Here is a 20,169-nt window from a genome sequence, read left to right as displayed (position 1 = left end):
CTCCTCGTGACAACGTCATTTCACTGAGTCTACCTTTAAGTATTAACTCGGTGTGAAGACATACGCATTTTGTATTAATTAGAAAAAAATTCTATAATTTTACTTTGACTTTTAAAATGTGGAGTAGGTTTCAGATAACATTTTAGGACAACAAAATGTGAAGACTGCAAGGGGTGTGTAGACTTTCACTAGGCACTGTATTTACAGGGGAAAGTGAGGAGAAAGTGATTTGGTAGAGAGTGGGAAAGAGAGGAGAGATATATAGAAAATATCAGACTGTATATAATTATATGAATAAGGGCTGGGGGGTCTGAGTGAGAGGGTAGAGGAAGTCATTGTGATGTGTTTCGAGGGGCAGCATACATTCTCCTTATTGATTTCCTCGCTCTACTTCCTCCATGACTTTTACACTTCAGTACTTCTTAACTTTTCAGCCAGGAGCTCACTTTTTAGGTTCTAGTATGTTAGGAAAGGAAGAGAGACGAGAGAACTGATGCAGAACTGTTGTTGATACAATAAACCCAGCTGACCCCTTAGCTGGAGTAAAACCCTGTCCCTGAGGGAATAAAGAAAGTTGTATCGAATTGAACACCCACATAGCAAAAACAACAACCAGGGGCCATAGGGACATATTGTTCCTGGCTTCATCTGCTCTCTGCATAAACATCAGGTCAGGTCAAGCCTCCCTCACCACCAAAGAGAGGTACAGAGGGAAGGAGAGATGGAGAGAAAGAGGAAAAACACTACATCACAAAAGTATGTGGACACCTGCTGGTCGAACATCTCATTCCAAAATCCTGGGTATTAATAGAGTTGATCTCCCCCGTTTTTGCTATAACAGCCTCCACTGTTGAGGGAAGGATTTGAGGGAAGGATTTGCACTGGATGTTGAAATATTGCTACGGGGACTTGCTTTCGTACGAACCAGAAAAAATGCAACAATATGTCTGTGAAACTCTATATTCACAGTATTATGAATGAATTGTGTTTTTTTGGTAGTGTGACTGATTTGACTAATTGCATTAGTACTGTACAAAGTTAGAGGCACACTATGCCCTGTGCCGCCCCGGGAAAGATGACCCCCTGGGCGGCTGCCCATGTCACCTATACTTAAATCCGCCACTGGCAGCGAGTTTTACACCACTCCAGCGAACGCTTGGCATTGCGCATGGTGATCTTAGACTTTTGTGCGCCTGCTTGGCCATGAAACCCATTTTATGAAGGTCTCGAAGGAACAGTTCTTGTGCTGACATTGCTTCCAGACCAGTGGGGGATGCTGAGGGGAGGACGGCTCATAATATTTGCCAGAACTTATTCTGCTCCAGCCAATTCCACAAGCCTCTCCTCCCCAATTAAGGTGCCACCAACCTCCTGTGTTCCAGAGGCGGTTTGGAATTTGGTGGTGCAACCGAGGACAGACAAAAAAAAATTCAGCACTTGGCTGTCACGTTCTGTGAGCTTCTGTGGCCTACCACTTGCGGCTGAGCCATTGTTGCTCCTTGACGTTTCCACTCACCATAACAGCACTTACAGCTCTAGCAGGGCAGACATTTGACAAACTGACTTGTTGGAGAGGTGGCATCCTATGATGGTGCCACGTTGAAAGTCACTGAGCTCTTCAGTAAGGGCATTCTACTGCAAATATTTGTCTATGGAGATTGCATGGCTGTGTGCTCGATTTTATACACCTGTCAGCAACGGGTGGGGCTGAAATTGCAGAATCCACAAATTTGAATGGGTTGTTCACATACTTTTGTATATCAAGTGTGATTAGAATTCTCATAGATCTCCTGGCTCTAAAGGTTAGGGGCCACCTCACCAGGGTACCCTCCAGTCGCCCTGCAACCAGTCAGAGAGCAGTGAGGTGAGCACCGTGCTCAGTTTGCGTGGCCGAGCCATTGTTCTACAAGAAGGAGAAATAAATTGATTCATTTTGCACTCGTTGGGGTGTGAAGTTGCAGATTCACCTGAATTACCTCACCCTTGACTGTGTTCCAGCAACACTGTCAAACATTTCTCTGCTTGTCGGAAAAAACGCTCAATCTTTCTTTTTGGAATTAATGGGTGAATTCCACAGAGCTTTGCCTCACTACAACACCTTCTTGCCTTCCACAGTGGAGCTATCAGAAAGATTAAATTAGACGAGAGATACTGTTTTAACTAGAAGAGAAGAGTGGCTGGGTATTTATTTGGACTCCCTTGTCAGTGGGGCTGCAGGTTGAATCTCAGACAGATTTTCTCCTGCTCTCTGATTCCCTACTGAGACACCAGATGTTCTCTCTTTCAGTCCTCCTTGAGAATGTACAGTTGAAGTCGGAAGTTTACATACACTTAGTTTGCAGTCATTAAAACTCGTTTTTCAACCACTCTACAAATTTCTTGTTAACAAACTATAGTTTTGGCAAGTCGGTTAGGACATATACTTTGTGCATGACACAAGTAATTTTTCCAACAATTGTTTACAGACAGATTAGAATTCACTGTATCACAATTCCAGTGGGTCAGAAGTTTACATACACTAAGTTGACTGTGCCTTTATACAGCTTGGAAAATTCCAGAATTCCAATTATGTCATGGCTTTAGAAGCTTCTGATAGGCTAATTGACATCATTTGAGTCAATTGGAGGTGTACCTGTGGATGTATTTCTGGGCCTACCTTCAAACGCAGTGCCTCTTTGCTTGACATCATGGGAAAATCAAAAGAAATCAGCCAAGACTTCAGGGGGGAGAAATGTACCACGTTCATCTGTACAAACAATAGTATGCAAGTATAAACACCATGGGACCACGCAGCCGTCATAGCGCTCAAGAAGGAGACACGTTCTGTCTCCTGGAGATGAACGTACTTTGGTGTTAAAAGTGCAAATCAATCCCAGAACAACAGCAAAGGACCTTATGAAGATGCTGGAGGAAACAGGTACAAAAGTATCTATATCCACAGTAAAACAGGTCTTATATCGACATAACCTGAAAGGCCGCTCAACAAGGAAGAAGCCACTGCTCCAAACCCGCCATAAAAAAAGCCAGACTACGGTTTGCAACTGCACATGGGGACAAAGATCGTACTATTTGGAGAAATGTCCTCTGGTCTGATGAAACAAAAATAGAACTGTTTGGCCATAATGATCATCGTTATGTTTGGAGGAAAAAGGGGGATGCTTGCAAGCCGAAGAACACCATCCCAACTGTGAAGCACGGGGGTGGCAGCGTCATGTTGTGTTGGTGCTTTGCTGCAGAAGGGACTGGTGCACTTCACAAAATGGATGGGAGCATGAGGGAGGAAAATTATGTGGATATATTGAAGCAACATCTCAAGACATCAGTCAGGAAGTTAAAGCTTGGTCACAAATGGGTCTTCCAAATGGACAATGACCCCAAGCATACTTCCAAAGTTGTGGCAAAATGGCTTAACCTTTCTAGCGCAGGCTCGACAACATTCCGCTGAAAAGGCAGTGCGCGAAATTCAAAAATATTTTTTATAAATATGTAACTTTCACACATTAACAAGTCCAATACAGCAAATGAAAGATAAACATCTTGTTAATCTACCCATCATGTCCGATTTAAAAAATGCTTTACAGCTAAAGCATAACATATGATTATGTTAGGTCATAGCCGTGTCTAAAAAAACACACAGCCATTTTTCCAGTCAAAGATTGGAGTCACAAAAAGCAGAAACATAGATTAAATTATTCACTAACCTTTGATGATCTTCATCAGATGACACTCATAGGACATCATGTTACACAATACATGTATGTTTTGTTCAATAATGTGCATATTTATATCCAAAAAATCTCAGTTTACATTGGCGCCTTACGTGCAGTAGTATTTTCATTCCAAAACATCCGGTGATTTTGCAGAAATACTCATAATAAACATTGATAAAAGATACAAGTGTTATTCACAGAATTAAAGACAGACTTCTCCTTAATGCAACCGCTGTGTCCGATTTTTTAAAAACTCAACAAAGTCAAGGTATTGGAGTGGCCATAACAAAGCCCTGACCTCAATCCCATAGAAAATGTGTGGGCAGAACTGAAAAAGCGTGTGCGAGCAAGGAGGCCTACAAACCTGACTCAGTTACACCAGCTCTGTCAGGAGGAATGGGCCAACATTCACCCAATTTATTGTGGGAAGCTTGTGGAAGGCAACCCAAAATGTTTGACCCAAATTAAACAATTTAAAGGCAATGCTACCAAATAACAATTTAGTGTATGCAAACTTTTGACCCACTGGGAATGTGATGAAAGAAATTAAAGCTGAAATAAATCATTCTCTACTATTATTCTGAAATTTGACATTCTTAAAATAAAGTGGTGATCCTAACTGACTTAAAACAGGGATTAAATGTCAGGAATTGTGTAAAACTTGAGTTTAAATGTATTTGGTGGCAAAGGTGTATGTAAACTTCCGACTTCAACTGTATATACCCTTGTTTGTACCCTATATTCTTTTGCGACTCTGTATTTCCAAGGATTTGGCCTGAATCCTATCTGCGTATCCAATATTGGGCAACATAATGGCTTCACTCCCAAAACCCCCTACCACTATTTGAGATATTAAAAGCTACCAAAACGCGCATGTTTATGAGAATGCTCTACTTAAGGGCTTAGTCCGAGGTGATTTGCAATCTCAGTGCTGCTATTTAATGTGCCGCCAACGTCTGTCCTGCATGTTGTTGAATGGCTGTTTTCACTGCTCTTTATTTAAATGTTAAACACTCTCCTGGTGGGCTGCACTTGTCATTTAGAGTGATGAATACATTATCAAAGCCCTGCGCCGGCCGCCAACCGCCACCGTGCCTCATATCAGCAGCTCTTTATGTATGCATGAGGGAGCAGAGCACTGTTTGTTTTGAACACTGACATACGGTGAGGCGACCTCAATACAGACGCTATTTAGAGGGAGGGCCCGCTCAGAATGCTGCACCACTCGCCCACCCAGGGATATTATCCACACATATTTCGGCAGGGTGATGCCTCGGTATTCATCAGAGCAAACTGGCTTCCATTCTAGTGTAATTGAAAATCTAAGACGGAGCAGCGAGCATGGTGTCCATGTGTTTTGTCTCTCAGCTCTAGTGCGCAGCTCCATAGAGGCCTGATAAGCTTCAATGACTGCTCATTGGCTGAACAGAGGACCTGTCAATCATCTGCTTCACTGTCTGCACTCTTTAACTCAAAGAACAACAATTCCATCCCCCTTCTTCACTTGGAAAGAAAAGCAGTGCTCTGTCCCCCCACTTACTGTAGGCCTCTACTATCCTTACAGTACTTCAGATCACGACTGCTCTGCTTGTCCTGCTTCATTGCTATGCTAAATGCTGAGATGAGACTTTTGTCCCTGTAATGGCCTGAGTAATTTCCAGCGCTCAGAACTGTTCTGATAGAGTGATTTAGAGCTAAATCTGCTCCACACCTCCAGGTAGTCAGTCTGTGGTGAATCAGGCAGAGGGAGATATTGAGATGGATTAACGTTAACTAGCGGATTACATGGAGATGGGCTCCATGGGGATAGCATCGTGACTCATCATGTCAGCCCACTGCACTGCATCTGGGGCTTCATTCTAGATCAGTCACCACTGACAATGCATTAGTCTTACAGATTACAGATCTACATTCTATAGATCTGTGTCTGGCTGGGCTTTTACTGCTTAATGTAGAACTCACTGAGGGCTGTGATTCAATTATTGACGAATCAATGCCCAGCTAATTTGGGATTTGGGACTGACTGTGCTCTTAACAGATTGAAGCATTCAGAATAGGTTAGATCAGCTCCAGGCTAGCTGACTGGATGCACAATTAAGGGTGTTTAAAAGGCTTCAGCTTCCCCTCAATAACGAACACCAAAATACTCTGTCTCAGGTCCTTCCAGCAGCCAGATCTGCAGAGCACAGGCTCCCATCCAAAAGAGAGAGATGGAAGGATGAGCCAGGTTACCTCCTCCCTCTGAGTGTACTGAGTGCTGCTTTTGATTGCATCCTGTGTGTTTCAGTCAGAGCTGTCCCTTTATGAAGAGGAGAGCTGCGGGTGAAGAGGTTAACTACGTAGCAGACATGTGTTTCTACACAGCCAATCAATTATGACCCAGGGCTTCAAAGCGGGCCGCACAGGGGAGGATGGGGAGGGGACAGGGAAGAGGAGCCGGCGTCCGGCCCCGGATAATGGCGCTGTAATGGGATATGGTCGGGGAAGCGGAGGAGATCACAGCCTGCCGTTGCCTCGCCTTCTGTTTTCTCCTGTCTCGCCTCTCTGTCTCATTAACCTTGACGCTCTCTCACCCTCTTTCTCCCTCCCACTCTCTCTCCCGCTTTCTGACCAAACAAGTTGTTTTCATCCTCGCCAGAGCGAGAGAGAGCCCTTAGAGAAGAAAAGCAGTCGTCCTTCAGATGTTCCCATGTCTGTGATTAAAGGACACTTTTAAATTGGCAAGAGAGAAAAGTTTGCCTTGTTTGTTGTTACAAATCTGTCTACACTCTTAGAAAAAAAAGGTGCTATCTAGAACCTTTAACGTTTCTTCGGCTGTCCACAGAGAACACTTTGAAGAAATCTTTTTGGTTCCAGGTAGAACCCTACTGTCACGTTCGTCATAAAGAGGAGACCAAGACGCAGCGTGGTAAGCGAATATAACTATTTAATAAAAAAGAGAACACTGAACAGCACTAAACAAACCGTGCCGCTATGCTAAACCGAGTGCTGACACAGACAACTACACATAGACAATAACCCACAAAACCAAAATGGAAAATGGCAACGACAAAAACACACATACCACCCTCGTCACACCCTGACCTAACCAAAATAATAAAGAAAACAAAGATAACTAAGGTCAGGGCGTGACACCTACTGGGTTCGATGTAGACCCTTTCCCCAGAAAGTTCTACATGGGACCCAAAAGAGTTAAACCTAGAACCAAAAAGGGTTCTACCTGGAACCAAACATTTTCTCCTATGGGGACAGCCAAATAACACTTTTTGAACCCTTTTTTTCTAAGAGTGTGGTGTCCATGGTGAAAGTAGTTTGCCAAGGTGAAGATGTGACTATAGTCATTGAATGGAGGCTGTGTGTATATACTGTATGTTGTAGCGTAGTATAGTATAGATTTTCCTCGTGGGACAATAAACGAGATTCTGATAAGTTGTAGTGTGCTGTACTGTTTATCCCTAGGTGTTTCACTGAGCTTTTGAACCACTTTTTTAAATGTAATTGAAATTGTATAAGACACTACAGAAATACAAGTGTAGCACCTTACAGATGCGTCACCTGTCACTGTGAGGAGAAAAAGGCCTTAATTGTGTCATTTTTGCCTTTGGTTTTAAGGTCATTTCAAAGACAGCACAAAGCTGTGGCATCGCCGTGGGCGTTAGTGATGAAAGCTGCCAGCCAGGGTGTTGGTAAAGTGGGGTGACTGACTCATCCTCCTAGTTTGTCTCTCATTAGATGGAAATGGGAGGCCAATCAGCTGCTTTGTTCTTAGAGGGAGGCATGGCCAATAGGCCGGCAGGCTACAGTTTAATGGTTTGTCTCTGCCATGGTAGGTTCCAACAAGCCCCCTAGTTAGAAAGACCACTGATATTAACGACGGATCAGTTTCCTGCTATGTTGAAATCACCAGAGATACATTGTGTTGAACACTTTATGTATGGTGACCTTAACATACCCCTTGAACTATGAGATATCCGTTTAAGCGATAATGCCAGAGTAGCCGGTGTTTGGAGGATATATTCATCTCGGGCCGACAAACCGTGCCAATATATGCTCCAAACACTGGCTTCGGGCCATGTTGGTAACAACAGGTTACCAACATATTCAAACAATGATTGACATATTTTCATAAAAAATGTTATTTTGATTCATTTATTCATACTATTTCATCCTTCCACAAGATATAGTCCGGACACAAATCTAGGGTTGCTACCTAAGCCGGCTGGTCGTTCGTTCTATCGGTTCGGTTGCCAGAGACGCTACCCAGTCATTCAGTCTTTTTGTTCTGTATCTATGGACACGACACAGTCGTTCGTTCTAAATGTTCCATTGCCATACTGGCTGTTCCCTTGCTTGCTAGTTAGCCAACAATGGCTAACTTACAGTCATGTCAAACAGTGAGGCCAGAATAACAACAGTAGCTACATTTGAATTAGTTTAAGCTGTTTTATTGTGACATTTATTTGGACATGTCCATAACAATGAGCTAATGGGGTGCGATTTCGCTTGGCAGGACATTGTTGTTCAGAGGAGCTAGTCAACAACACAGCTAACACAATTACTTCAAGCTGAAGTTGGAAAGACTGAAAACTAGCTGCACTTCATTTCGTTTGGCCTTTTTGCAATTGACATTTCTTTGTATATCTCCATAAAAATTATGCCAGGTGATTCATGATTTCGACTGGCTGAGAAAAGCTGCCTGTCTGTCTCCTCCCGACACGTTCATTACTATGGGACAGCTGGATATCTCATTTGAATATTGAAACAATGTTGTGATTGTCAGAGAGACAGACAGCAAGGTGTATACAAATCTCCGCTGTTGAAAACTAAATGTTAGTCTAAAATAAATGTGAGATAATATCTAGATGCTTTTTATAGTGGAGATCAAGTTTATACATTGCCTGGCTGGGCTGATGAGGCAGTGGATTACGCAGTCAATGTCCAGACCTGAATCCAATCGAGAATCTGTGGGAAGAACTGAAAACTGCTGTTCACAAATGCTCTCCATCCAACCTCACTGAGCTCGAGCTGTTTTGCAAGGAGGAATGGGAAAAATGTTCAGTCTCTCGATGTGCAAAACTGATAGAGACATACCCCAAGCGACTTACAGCTGTAATCGCAGCAAAAGGTGGCGCTACAAAGTATTAACTTAAGGGGGCTGAATAATTTAGCACGCCCAATTTTTCAGTTTTTGATTTGTTAAAAAGGTTTGAAATATCCAATAAATGTCGTTCCACTTCATGATTGCGTCCCACTTGTTGTTGATTCTTCACAAAAAAATACAGTTTTATATCTTTATGTTTGAAGCCTGAAATGTGGCAAAAGGTCGCAAAGTTCAAGGGGGCCGAATACTTTCGCAAGGCACTGTAGGCATGGATGGCCTCTGTGCTTTCTCCTTGGCTCGTAATTAGAATTTATTTATATTAAAAGATCACATACATGTTTGTAATTAAGGCACATTAAAGTTCACATATTCAAAAAGGCATTTTTGCATACAATAATTATAATAATGATGATTTCTTCGAACGGCCCTCCTGTGAAGTAGGAACTAGCGCCAAATGCCTGTGATCCTGTAACCAGTCACAAATTAGGTATCCATTGCTTAAATTGTATTTACAGTAAGTACTGTGGCTCATGCCATTGTACCATATTATAATAACGCCATGATGGCTGAGCTTGCTTGAAGTCGAGTGAATAGTATGCTTTTATACCTCACTTGCTGTTTTTTAGTCTTGCCAGTAGCCTTTCCAGTAGCTTGATAGAATGAAATGACAACCAGAAGTCGCTTTTGAAACTAATTTGTCAAACTAGCAGTGCACCTGTCCTCCTCAGTTGTCTCCCTGAAGTCATCCTTCTTAATAACACCCTCCCATTGCTAAATTGGCTGTGGCTGGGCTTATTTAGAGCAATGATCAGCCAATCAGATTAGCATGAAGCTATAGTCTTTCACATCATCCACTAGAGAGAGAGTACGAGAGAGAGAGAGAGAGAGGGGGGGGGGGTGATTTAGTGAGTGAAGGGCCTTCTCTAGGGAGACTAAACAAGACCACTCTATACAGCGCATTCTCTACCTTCTGGCTGTGTGAAGAGGGGATATAATGGTGTATAAGTACCCTTTTTGCATGTGTTATCATTCTCAAAATAGATTGTTAAATTGGCTCTCATCCACTTCTCTCTCATTTTGTGTTTTCATTCTCCTTTTACCTGCGTGCGTATCCACCTGACATGTTCCACTCTCACTCTCTCAGGGTGTATAGTGCATTTGGAAAGTATTCAGACCCCTTGATTTTTCCACATTCTGTTACCTTACAGCCTTATTCTAAAATTGATCATAAAAAACATATTCAATCTACACACAATACCCCATGATATGATATCATATTTACACAAGTATTCAGACCCTTTACTTTGTTAATAAAGCACCTTCGGAAGCGATTACAGCCTTGAGTATCTCCCATTCTTCTCTGCAGATCCTCATAAGTTCTGTCAGGTTGGATGGGGAGTGTTGCTGCACAGCTATTTTCAGGTCTCTCCAGAGATAATAGATCGGATTTAAGTCCGGGCTCTGGCCGGGCCACTCAAGGACATTCAGAGACTTGTCCCGAAGCCACTTGTCGTGGAAATTTCCTTAATTACTAACTGATGAGAGAGCAAATCACACGAGTCAGAGTTATGCTTAATCTTCACCTTTAATAATAATTAAGCTTTTGCAATAGCATTTTGACTTTCAACAGTTCAGTATCTCTAATGAAAAGTTGAAAGTCCCTCACACAATGGCAAATGGGATCCTTTATAGCAAAGATCCACCCCCTCCTAGACGACATGACAAAACACAGGTCTTAGAACTTACACAAAGAAAAAACCTTACTTCAGAGAGAATATCCCCTAGTCAGACAGAGTGGGCTATAAATTATCGTTCAGTTTGGTCTCCTAAACAAAGCTCTTATCTCGTCCTTGGTACAAAATGGTACCAAGACATTACCCCCACCCTATGATATATATCAAATTGTAATTTAGATAGAACCAATTCTAAATACAACCAATCAGAGGACAAACTCACAGAGAGGAGAGTGACCCTATAGGTCAACAAAGAGGGAGCATAGAATGATTCCAGACACTGTCACCCTCCTTTCCCCCCATGAGAAAAGTAGGGAGTCACTGCCACACCGAAAAGATATGTTTACACATGATGACCCCTTGACCTCTCCCCTCTCTGTGGCCCATGCAACTCAGTCCTGACATAGAACAGATAACTGCCAATGGCCACCACTATAGTACAACAAAATACATTCTTATGAGAAATAACTCATAAGCATATCATGAAAATAACACATCTTATCTATGTTACCCAACTAATTCTGATCATTCCACAACACACTCCTGCATTGTCTTGGCTCTGTGCTTAGATTTGTTGTCCTGATGTAAGGTGAACCTTCACCCCAGTCTGAGGTCCTGAGCGCTCCAGAGCAGTTTTTTCATCAAGGATCTCTGTACTTTTCTCCGTTCATCTTTCCCTCGATCTTGTCTAGTCTTCCAGTCTCTGCCACTGAAATTCATCCCCACAGCATGATGCTGCCACCACCATGCTTCCCCGTAGGGATGGTGCCAGGTTTCCTCCAGACGTGATGCTTGGCATTCAGACCAAAGAGTTCAATCTCCGTTTCATCAGACCAGAGAATCTTGTTTCTCATGGTCTGAGAGTCTTTAGGTGCCTTTTGGCAAACTCCAAGCAGGCTGCCATCAGGTTCTTGCTCACCTCCCTTACCAAGGCCCTTCACCCCCGATTGCTCAGTTTGTCCGGGCAGCTAACTCTAGGAAGAGTCTTGGTGGTTTCAAATTTCGAGTCTCATAGCAAAGGGTCTGTATACTATAAGTTATTTCACTTTTTTCATTTTATAAATTTGCCAACATTTCTAAAAACCTGTTTTTTCTTTGTCATTGTGGGAAATTGTGTGTATTGATTGAGGAGCAAAAAAATTGATTTCCTCTATTTTAGAATAAGGCATAACAAAATGTGGAACAAGTCAAGGGGTCTGAATAGTTTCCAAATGCATTGCACCTCTCCATTCTCAAATCTGCCCTTCTTGCTCCTGACATCCTACTCCTGACATCCTTCATGCCTTTGCTTATTCTTTTCTTCCTCTGCCACCTCTCTTCTCCTTCTCTCCTCTCCCCTCCTCTTTTCTAATAATCTCTATTCCCCCTTTGCTTTGCATCTGTGAATTAGTTTCCCTGGCTGCATGGGAGAGTGTGATATGTTGTGACATTTTCTGGCAATGCTATTTCTCATCCACCTTGTGATTATTTTTCTTTCGGTTTTCTCCATCAGCTGCTTTAGTAGAAAATAATCACAATAATAATCACAATAATAAGCATTTCCAGCCAAGCCCCCCCCCCCCCCCCCCCTACACACACACCCGTGGCTGGTATTTTAAATAATTCCTACAGTTAATGGGTGTTATAATGAAAAGATGCAGCAGCTAGCCAGGTAAGACTGCTGCGAGCTCTTAATGTCCACAAACATTCAGCTCCCAGTGGAATGTGAGTAGGGCCCTATTCTCCACAGACAGGCCTATGTGTTTGGAGAGGTTATTAAGAAGAGAGCAAAATCATATGTTGCTCTTAGTAGCCCACAACAGTAACCCTCTCACATAATAAATAAAACTCCTTTGACTGAGCACTAGAATATTCCATTTAATTTGAACCAATGTGAAGTTGTTTTTCTTACCAATCTTAAGTACGTACTGCTCCACAAAGCCTGTTTCCCAGATTAAATGGGCGGGAAGCTCCACTAACTCCATTTCAAACTGCTGCTGGTCTCAACACAGCCCTGTCCCTCATTTCCTTCCCAGAGATGGGAAAGAGAGAAACAAGGAAGTGTGTTAGCCTCCAGACAAGGTCTGGGGAAGAGAAAGAAGAAGGGAGCATCTCTCCTCACAGCCTGCAGCAGAGGATTAGCTTCCCATCCCAGCTCCACAAGTCAACCAATCCCCATCTCACCAGCTCCCTGTCTACTTCTCATCTCTGGGCTGCTACAGGAGAATAGCAGAGCTGCAAGGCCAGGGGCGTACAGACAGGGAACTGACAATAGACCAGATAACTGAACTGACTGGGTCCACTCACATCCCAGAACAGATTATTCATGATGGCTGCTCTCTCTCCTTGCCCCCCCCCCCTCTATCTCGTTCTCACTTCCTCTCTCTCATTCTCGCTTTGCCTGTCTCAAAAGGAACCTTTCTGGTTATTGCATATCGTAACAAAGTGCTATTTAAAGTGATGCATATCAATTACACAACAGCACTCAGACTTGTAGAGTATCACAGGTCAATATTAATTTCTGAAAATACAATAATTGTATTGCATTGCTAGGAAAAACACTTAGGGATAACCACTTGGCCCTATATTGCACAGTATAATATTTAATGGTCAATTATACAGGGAAATTATACAAGTTGCTATGGAGTATTAGCAGTATCCTTAGGCAAGTACTGCATAGAAACTTTTGGCAGTACTATTCCTAACTTACTGGTTTGATGTACAATCTCTGTATAATGATGTGGCATAATGAAGATTGATCTGTCTGAGTCGTTGTTTGGTGGAAGTAAAAAGATGACGATCAGTCAGTAAAAAGTAAACACCCAATGTCAATGGTTACAAAGATGAATTTAAACTCTCAGTCAACTTTTACTGCCAACAATATTGTGTGTTGCCTATATGGGGGGAAAATAGGTTTTATTGTTACTCTGTTGTAGCATTAATTCCTTTAATGTAATGCTGAAATGTGACCAAATTACCTATTAATGAATGCGAGATAAGCTTGAATGCAAACAAACTGTACACTGGATAATGATTTAATGCCTCTCAACACACATATGAGTTTAACTTAATCTATGTGACATAGCAGAGTGAAGTAGAGGACAAAAGATGAGCTCAGTTTGTGCTGAGACATGTTGATGTGGATGTGATGATAATGAAGATGACGAGGAGGAAGGAGAGAGAGTGATTATATGAGGGAATATGCATTTTAGATGCCAACAGAAGACAAACGGCTTCATTAAACTCTAGCCAAGCACAGCGTCTGCTTGTCTCACTATAAATGGGCAGAATTTACATGTTTCATGCGACATCTGTTTTTGCTGGGACACATGGGGAGAAGAAAACTCCGTCTCTATAGTGTTGATGTGTTGAAATAAATACAGATCATCACAGGCCCTTGTCCCCAACAACCTCCATCTTCATCAAAACTAAAAATTCTAATCGCACCCTTTAAATCAAAATCAAGGGGCTGCTACAGCAGCGTGACTGAAACGTAACTCTTTAAGGCCCTAAACTGAACTCTGTTAGATGAACCACACCCAAATGCTTACAAGTAATCTATGAATGTAATCATCCATGAAAGTGATCTCTTTCTCCTGATCTAACACTAACACCCACCTGCTATAAACACATTAACAATGAGAAAAAGTTCAACAAATTACCCAAGATCTTTCCCCTTTAGAGCACAAATCATAATTCATTTCCACATTTGTTCCATCTCTATGCTCATGTTTGTTTAGTTCAGATTGAGCAGCTGTTGTGCCTGATTGTGTCTCATCAGCAGTGCATCTCCAGATCCAGGAGCCTATTCTTTGTCCCAGTGTGAGCTATAGCAACTGTTTTTCTGTTATCACGACACAACACTGCTCTGTTGGCTTTAATCTGGGTACCGTTACTTCAGTTCTCCACCCGTAATGCTCTTGTTCGTGTTGTGACAGATGGTAAAGTGTGTGTTTTCTGGTGTTAAAATGATATTGTCCTTGAATATGGGATTGTTGTTGAATTAATTGTTGATGTGCAGACAGAGCTATATATCCATTCTCAATCGCATAACAAGGTTTTGTCTGGAAGTGTTTTGTTGCCATTCGATACCACACATTGATGTTGTGTATGGGTTTGTGTGTCTCCAGTCTGAGGTGATAGGTCTAGATCTGCTAGGATTTTTATAGCAAAAGGAACTTTATAGGTTGATTTTGTTTTTAGGTTTACGGAGAGTCATAAGGATTATCTCTCTCTGTTTTAATCTTTCACTAGAGGAAAATGCCCCCACTCAATGCGCCACCTCCCTAATAACACAGCAATGAAAATTAAACCGGCTCTCGTTTGAACAGTTTGATATTTATGACACATGCATCTTGACACGTTCACCTCCCCTCCACTCAAACTCTTCCAGGTTCCTGGAAAGCGCATTGTGGTGAGATGATTCTCTAATTGCTGATTTTGCCATGTGTGGGTAATTGCCAGTGACCTCCAGGGCTATTTTGAATGAAACTGCTTTTCAATCCCCTCTAATCTCTAAGCAACAGAAAGCTTACACCCCAAATGACACCCTATTCCCTATTTAGAGCCCTAGTACAACAGCAGACAAAATACCACACAGCCATGCCTGACTCATACAGCACAGCCATGCCTCCCTCATACTGCACAGCCATGCCTGACTCATATGCACAGCCATGCCTGAATCATACAGCACAGCCATGCCTGAATCATACAGCACAGCCATGTCTGACTCATACAGCACAGCCATGCCTGAATCATACAGCACAGCCATGCCTGACTCATACAGCACAGCCATGCCTGAATCATACAGCACAGCCATGCCTGAATCATACAGCACAGCCATGCCTGAATCATACAGCACAGCCATGTCTGACTCATACAGCACAGCCATGCCTGACTCATACAGCACAGCCATGCCTCCCTCATATGCACAGCCATGCCTGACTCATACAGCACAGCCATGCCTGAATCATACAGCACAGCCATGCCTGAATCATACAGCACAGCCATGCCTGAATCATACAGCACAGCCATGCCTGAATCATACAGCACGGCCATGCCATACTCATACAGCACAGCCATGCCTGACTCATACAGCACAGCCATGCCTCCCTCATACAGCACAGCCATGCCTGAATCATACAGCACAGCCATGCCTGACTCATACAGCACAGCCATGCCTGAATCATACAGCACAGCCATGCCTGAATCATACAGCACAGCCATGCCTGACTCATACAGCACAGCCATGCCTCCCTCATGCTGCACAGCCATGCCTGACTCATATGCACAGCCATGCCTGAATCATACAGCACAGCCATGCCTGAATCATACAGCACAGCCATGTCTGACTCATACAGCACAGCCATGCCTGAATCATACAGCACAGCCATGCCTGACTCATACAGCACAGCCATGCCTGAATCATACAGCACAGCCATGCCTGAATCATACAGCACAGCCATGCCTGACTCATACAGCACAGCCATGCCTGACTCATACAGCACAGCCATGCCTGACTCATACAGCACAGCCATGCCTGAATCATACAGCACAGCCATGCCTGACTCATATAGCACAGCCATGCCTGAATCATACAGCACAGCCATGTCTGACTCATACAGCACAGCCATGCCTGAATCATACAGCACAGCCATGCCTGAATCATACAGCACAGCCATGCCTGAATCATACAGCATAGCCATGCCTGACTCATACAGCACAGCCATGCCTGACTCATACAGCACAGCCATGCCTGAATCATACAGCACAGCCATGTCTGACTCATACAGCACAGCCATGCCTGACTCATACAGCACAGCCATGCCTCCCTCATACAGCACAGCCATGCCTGACTCATACAGCACAGCCATGCCTCCCTCATACAGCACAGCCATGCCTGAATCATACAGCACAGCCATGCCTGAATCATACAGCATAGCCATGCCTGAATCATACAGCACAGCCATGTCTGACTCATACAGCACAGCCATGCCTGACTCATACAGCACAGCCATGCCTGACTCATACAGCACAGCCATGCCTCCCTCATACAGCACAGCCATGCCTGACTCATACAGCACAGCCATGCCTGAATCATACAGCACAGCCATGCCTGAATCATACAGCACAGCCATGCCTGACTCATACAGCACAGCCATGCCTGACTCATACAGCACAGCCATGCCTGACTCATACAGCACAGCCATGCCTGAATCATACAGCACAGCCATGCCTGAATCATACAGCACAGCCATGCCTGAATCATACAGCACAGCCATGCCTGACTCATACAGCACAGCCATGCCTGAATCATACAGCACAGCCATGCCTGACTCATACAGCACAGCCATGCCTGAATCATACAGCACAGCCATGCCTGACTCATACAGCACAGCCATGCCTGAATCATACAGCACAGCCATGCCTGACTCATACAGCACAGCCATGCCTGACTCATACAGCACAGCCATGCCTGACTCATACCGCACACAGTCGTGCTGTCTCTCTGCGTCATTCAATAAAGAGTAATCTCATCTACACAACACAGGGACCTGCTCTGCCAAGCCACATCTCTCTCAACCATGATCCAAGTGATTCATGTTCCTTTGATCTGGAAATGACACACAGTTTGTTTTGTACAGTTCTCTATTAAGTTGATTGAAGCTCAGAGTCAAAGGAAAGAGAGAAGTTTATCACATAGCTAGTATCTGGAGACCTTGGAGCCGCCTGAATCAACCCTGTATTGAAGTGGATAGAAACTGATACTTGGTAAATCTGAAATGGAAATGTCCCAAGCCATCAGAGAAATGTGTATAGCTACAGTAATCACAACAGTGCCTCGTGTTTGTAACAGAGAGAGCTGTGTTGTTGATGTTTTTCTAACAGGTGTGTATTGTGTCCTACTCACAGGTAGTCGCCCAGCCTCTGGTACTGGCACTCTGGTCATCCACCTAGAGGACTACAATGACAATGCTCCCTACGTTCACCCATCTGTGGTACGGGTGTGTGAAGACACCAAGGACAGTGTGGTGATCGTGGGGGGGCGGGACAGGGACATCCACCCCAACGCTGGGCCCTTTAAGATCGAGCTGGGGAAGCAGCCAGGGCTGGAGAAGACGTGGAAGGTCTCCAGGGTCAACAGTGAGTTCAGACTGTAACCTACAGTACACCCCCTAGACTGATACAGGCACTCACAGTACATTTTAGCAGTACAAGCCCATGTTTTGTGATGGGTAAAGTGGGGAATTATTGGGCTATTTCATACGGTCTCCTCTCCCATATCAAGTGAGAAGACTTGTCATTAGAAACATGGGGGTGTGGGGGGGGGGTCTGCCATACATCCGTTGAATGTGCTTCTTCGGTTATTTCTGTGTGTGTGTGTCTCTGGGGACAGGCGTTAGACAGTAGGCCTACTGTTCTCTGCTATATGTCTCCGTAATGTCAGGTTCTATGGGTGGCTTCAGTGGGACAGCAGGGCTGTGGAGGAGAGGAGCGGCAGACATGGAGCACAGACATTGATTCAGGATTTGCATCATGTCTGCCGGACCTGCTGCTCCTCTGATTGAAGGACTGACTGACAGAGGCTAAAGCCTGTGCAAAAGCATTGCATGTGGGTGACAGGGGGAAATGCCCTTCAATCAACTCTGCTGGGATAGATAGGGAGCACAAAGAGACAGGTTGACGAGAAATGGATATACAGCATTCTAGCTAGAATGATCCTGGCCATGACCTATGTGTGTTTACTTCTGTTAGTCTGGTCTGTGTTTGTTTGTGTGTGTATGTGTGTGTGTGTGTTTCTATGTGTGTGTGTGTGGTGTGTGTGTGTGTGTCTGTGTCTGTGTCTGTGAATTAAATTGCTTCTACTTTTCAGTTTACTGAGATACCATTTTTTCAATTACTAAAATTGACCCCATCCCTGCTGCGTGCATGTGTGCTGTTTATGCATCTCTATTCATTTGTCTGTTTAATTAACTGTCATGATTGTACAGTGTGGCCCATGCTCCAGCATGTAAGTATATAAACATAATTATCTTGTCAGTTAACCTCATTGCCTGGTCTCTATTTCAGACACACATGCCCAGATCATGCTGCTACAGAGTATGAAGAGGGCCAACTACCAGTTACCCCTGGTAGTGACAGACTCTGGCCTGCCTCCACTCTCCAACAGCACCGAGATCAAGGTCCAAGTGTGCACCTGTAAGAAGAACAGAATGGACTGCAGCAGTGCTGGCTCTGTATGCTCCAACCTGATGATGCTGCTGGCTCTAGTCCTGCTCTCCCTATTCTGTGAGTATACGGTATCGCTAGTCCTGCTCTCCCTATTCTGTGAGTATACGGTATCTCTAGTCCTGCTCTCCCTATTCTGTGAGTATACGGAATCTCTAGTCCTGCTCTCCATATTCTGTGAGTATACGGTATCTCTAGTCCTGGTCTCCCTATTCTGTGAGTATACGGTATCTCTAGTCCTGCTCTCCCTATTCTGTGAGTATACGGAATCTCTAGTCCTGCTCTCCCTATTCTGTGAGTATACGGTATCTCTAGTCCTGCTCTCCCTATTCTGTGAGTATACAGTATCTCTAGTCCTGCTCTCCCTATTCTGTGAGTATACGGTATCTCTAGTCCTGCTCTCCCTATTCTGTGAGTATACGGTATCTCTATTCCTGCTCTCCCTATTCTGTGAGTATACGGTATCTCTAGTCCTGCTCTCCCTATTCTGTGAGTATACGGTATCTCTAGTCCTGCTCTCCCCATTCTGTGAGTATACGGTATCTCTAGTCCTGCTCTCCCTATTCTGTGAGTATACGGTGTCTCTAGTCCTGCTCTCCCTATTCTGTGAGTATACGGTATCTCTAGTCCTGCTCTCCCTATTCTGTGAGTATACGGTATCTCTAGTCCTGCTCTCCCTATTCTGTGAGTATACGGTATCTCTAGTCCTGCTCTCCCTATTCTGTGAGTATAAGTATCCCTAGTCCTGCTCTCCCTATTCTGTGAGTATACGGTATCTCTAGTCCTGCTCTCCCTATTCTGTGAGTATACGGTATCTCTAGTCCTGCTCTCCCTATTCTGTGAGTATACGGTATCTCTAGTCCTGCTCTCCCTATTCTGTGAGTATACGGTATCTCTAGTCCTGCTCTCCCTATTCTGTGAGTATACGGTATCTCTAGTCCTGCTCTCCCTATTCTGTGAGTATACGGTATCTCTAGTCCTGCTCTCCCTATTCTGTGAGTATACGGTATCTCTAGTCCTGCTCTCCCTATTCTGTGAGTATACGGTATCTCTAGTCGGTTGTGACTGTGGTATACAGCTATGGGCGAGTTTACCATTAAACTACCACAATAATTTGGACTTTGGTTTTGTAGCCAGATGATGAGTCAGAGTTGTTGACAGTTGGTTGTTAACAGTTGGATTTTACTGTTAGTTTTACATACAAAATAATTGTACAGTTTCAGTTAATAAAACGGACAATTGTTTATTTTTGATGTAAGTACTGATGATGAGTGTACTGTTACTTGTATGTGTTGTATGCGTTGTATGCATATGCTTGCTGTGATTGTCACCCCCTGATATTGGCTACACTAGCTATTTCCCACACCGCTGCGGAACATCAGTACACCGTTGTGGGACAATACAATCCTGGGAGGGA

At 43.8% G+C, this 20,169-nt stretch overlaps 1 protein-coding gene across 2 annotated transcripts in view; it reads left to right on the top strand.

Annotated features, from left to right (window-relative positions):
* cdh13 (cadherin 13, H-cadherin (heart)) overlaps window positions 1-20,169 on the top strand; it is a 545,258-nt gene that overhangs the window by 509,757 nt on the left and 15,332 nt on the right. For both annotated transcript variants that reach the window (XM_020456206.2, XM_020456207.2), the window contains 2 exons: window positions 17,436-17,666; window positions 18,594-18,812. In XM_020456206.2, the coding sequence (XP_020311795.2) occupies window positions 17,436-17,666; window positions 18,594-18,812 (450 nt within the window). The remainder of the gene's footprint in view (window positions 1-17,435; window positions 17,667-18,593; window positions 18,813-20,169) is intronic.

This window comes from Oncorhynchus kisutch, linkage group LG22 (genome assembly GCF_002021735.2).
Source record: "Oncorhynchus kisutch isolate 150728-3 linkage group LG22, Okis_V2, whole genome shotgun sequence".
Taxonomy (NCBI): domain Eukaryota; kingdom Metazoa; phylum Chordata; class Actinopteri; order Salmoniformes; family Salmonidae; genus Oncorhynchus; species Oncorhynchus kisutch.
Note: the sequence above shows the minus strand (reverse complement) of the source record. Positions and strands in the feature narration are given on the sequence as shown.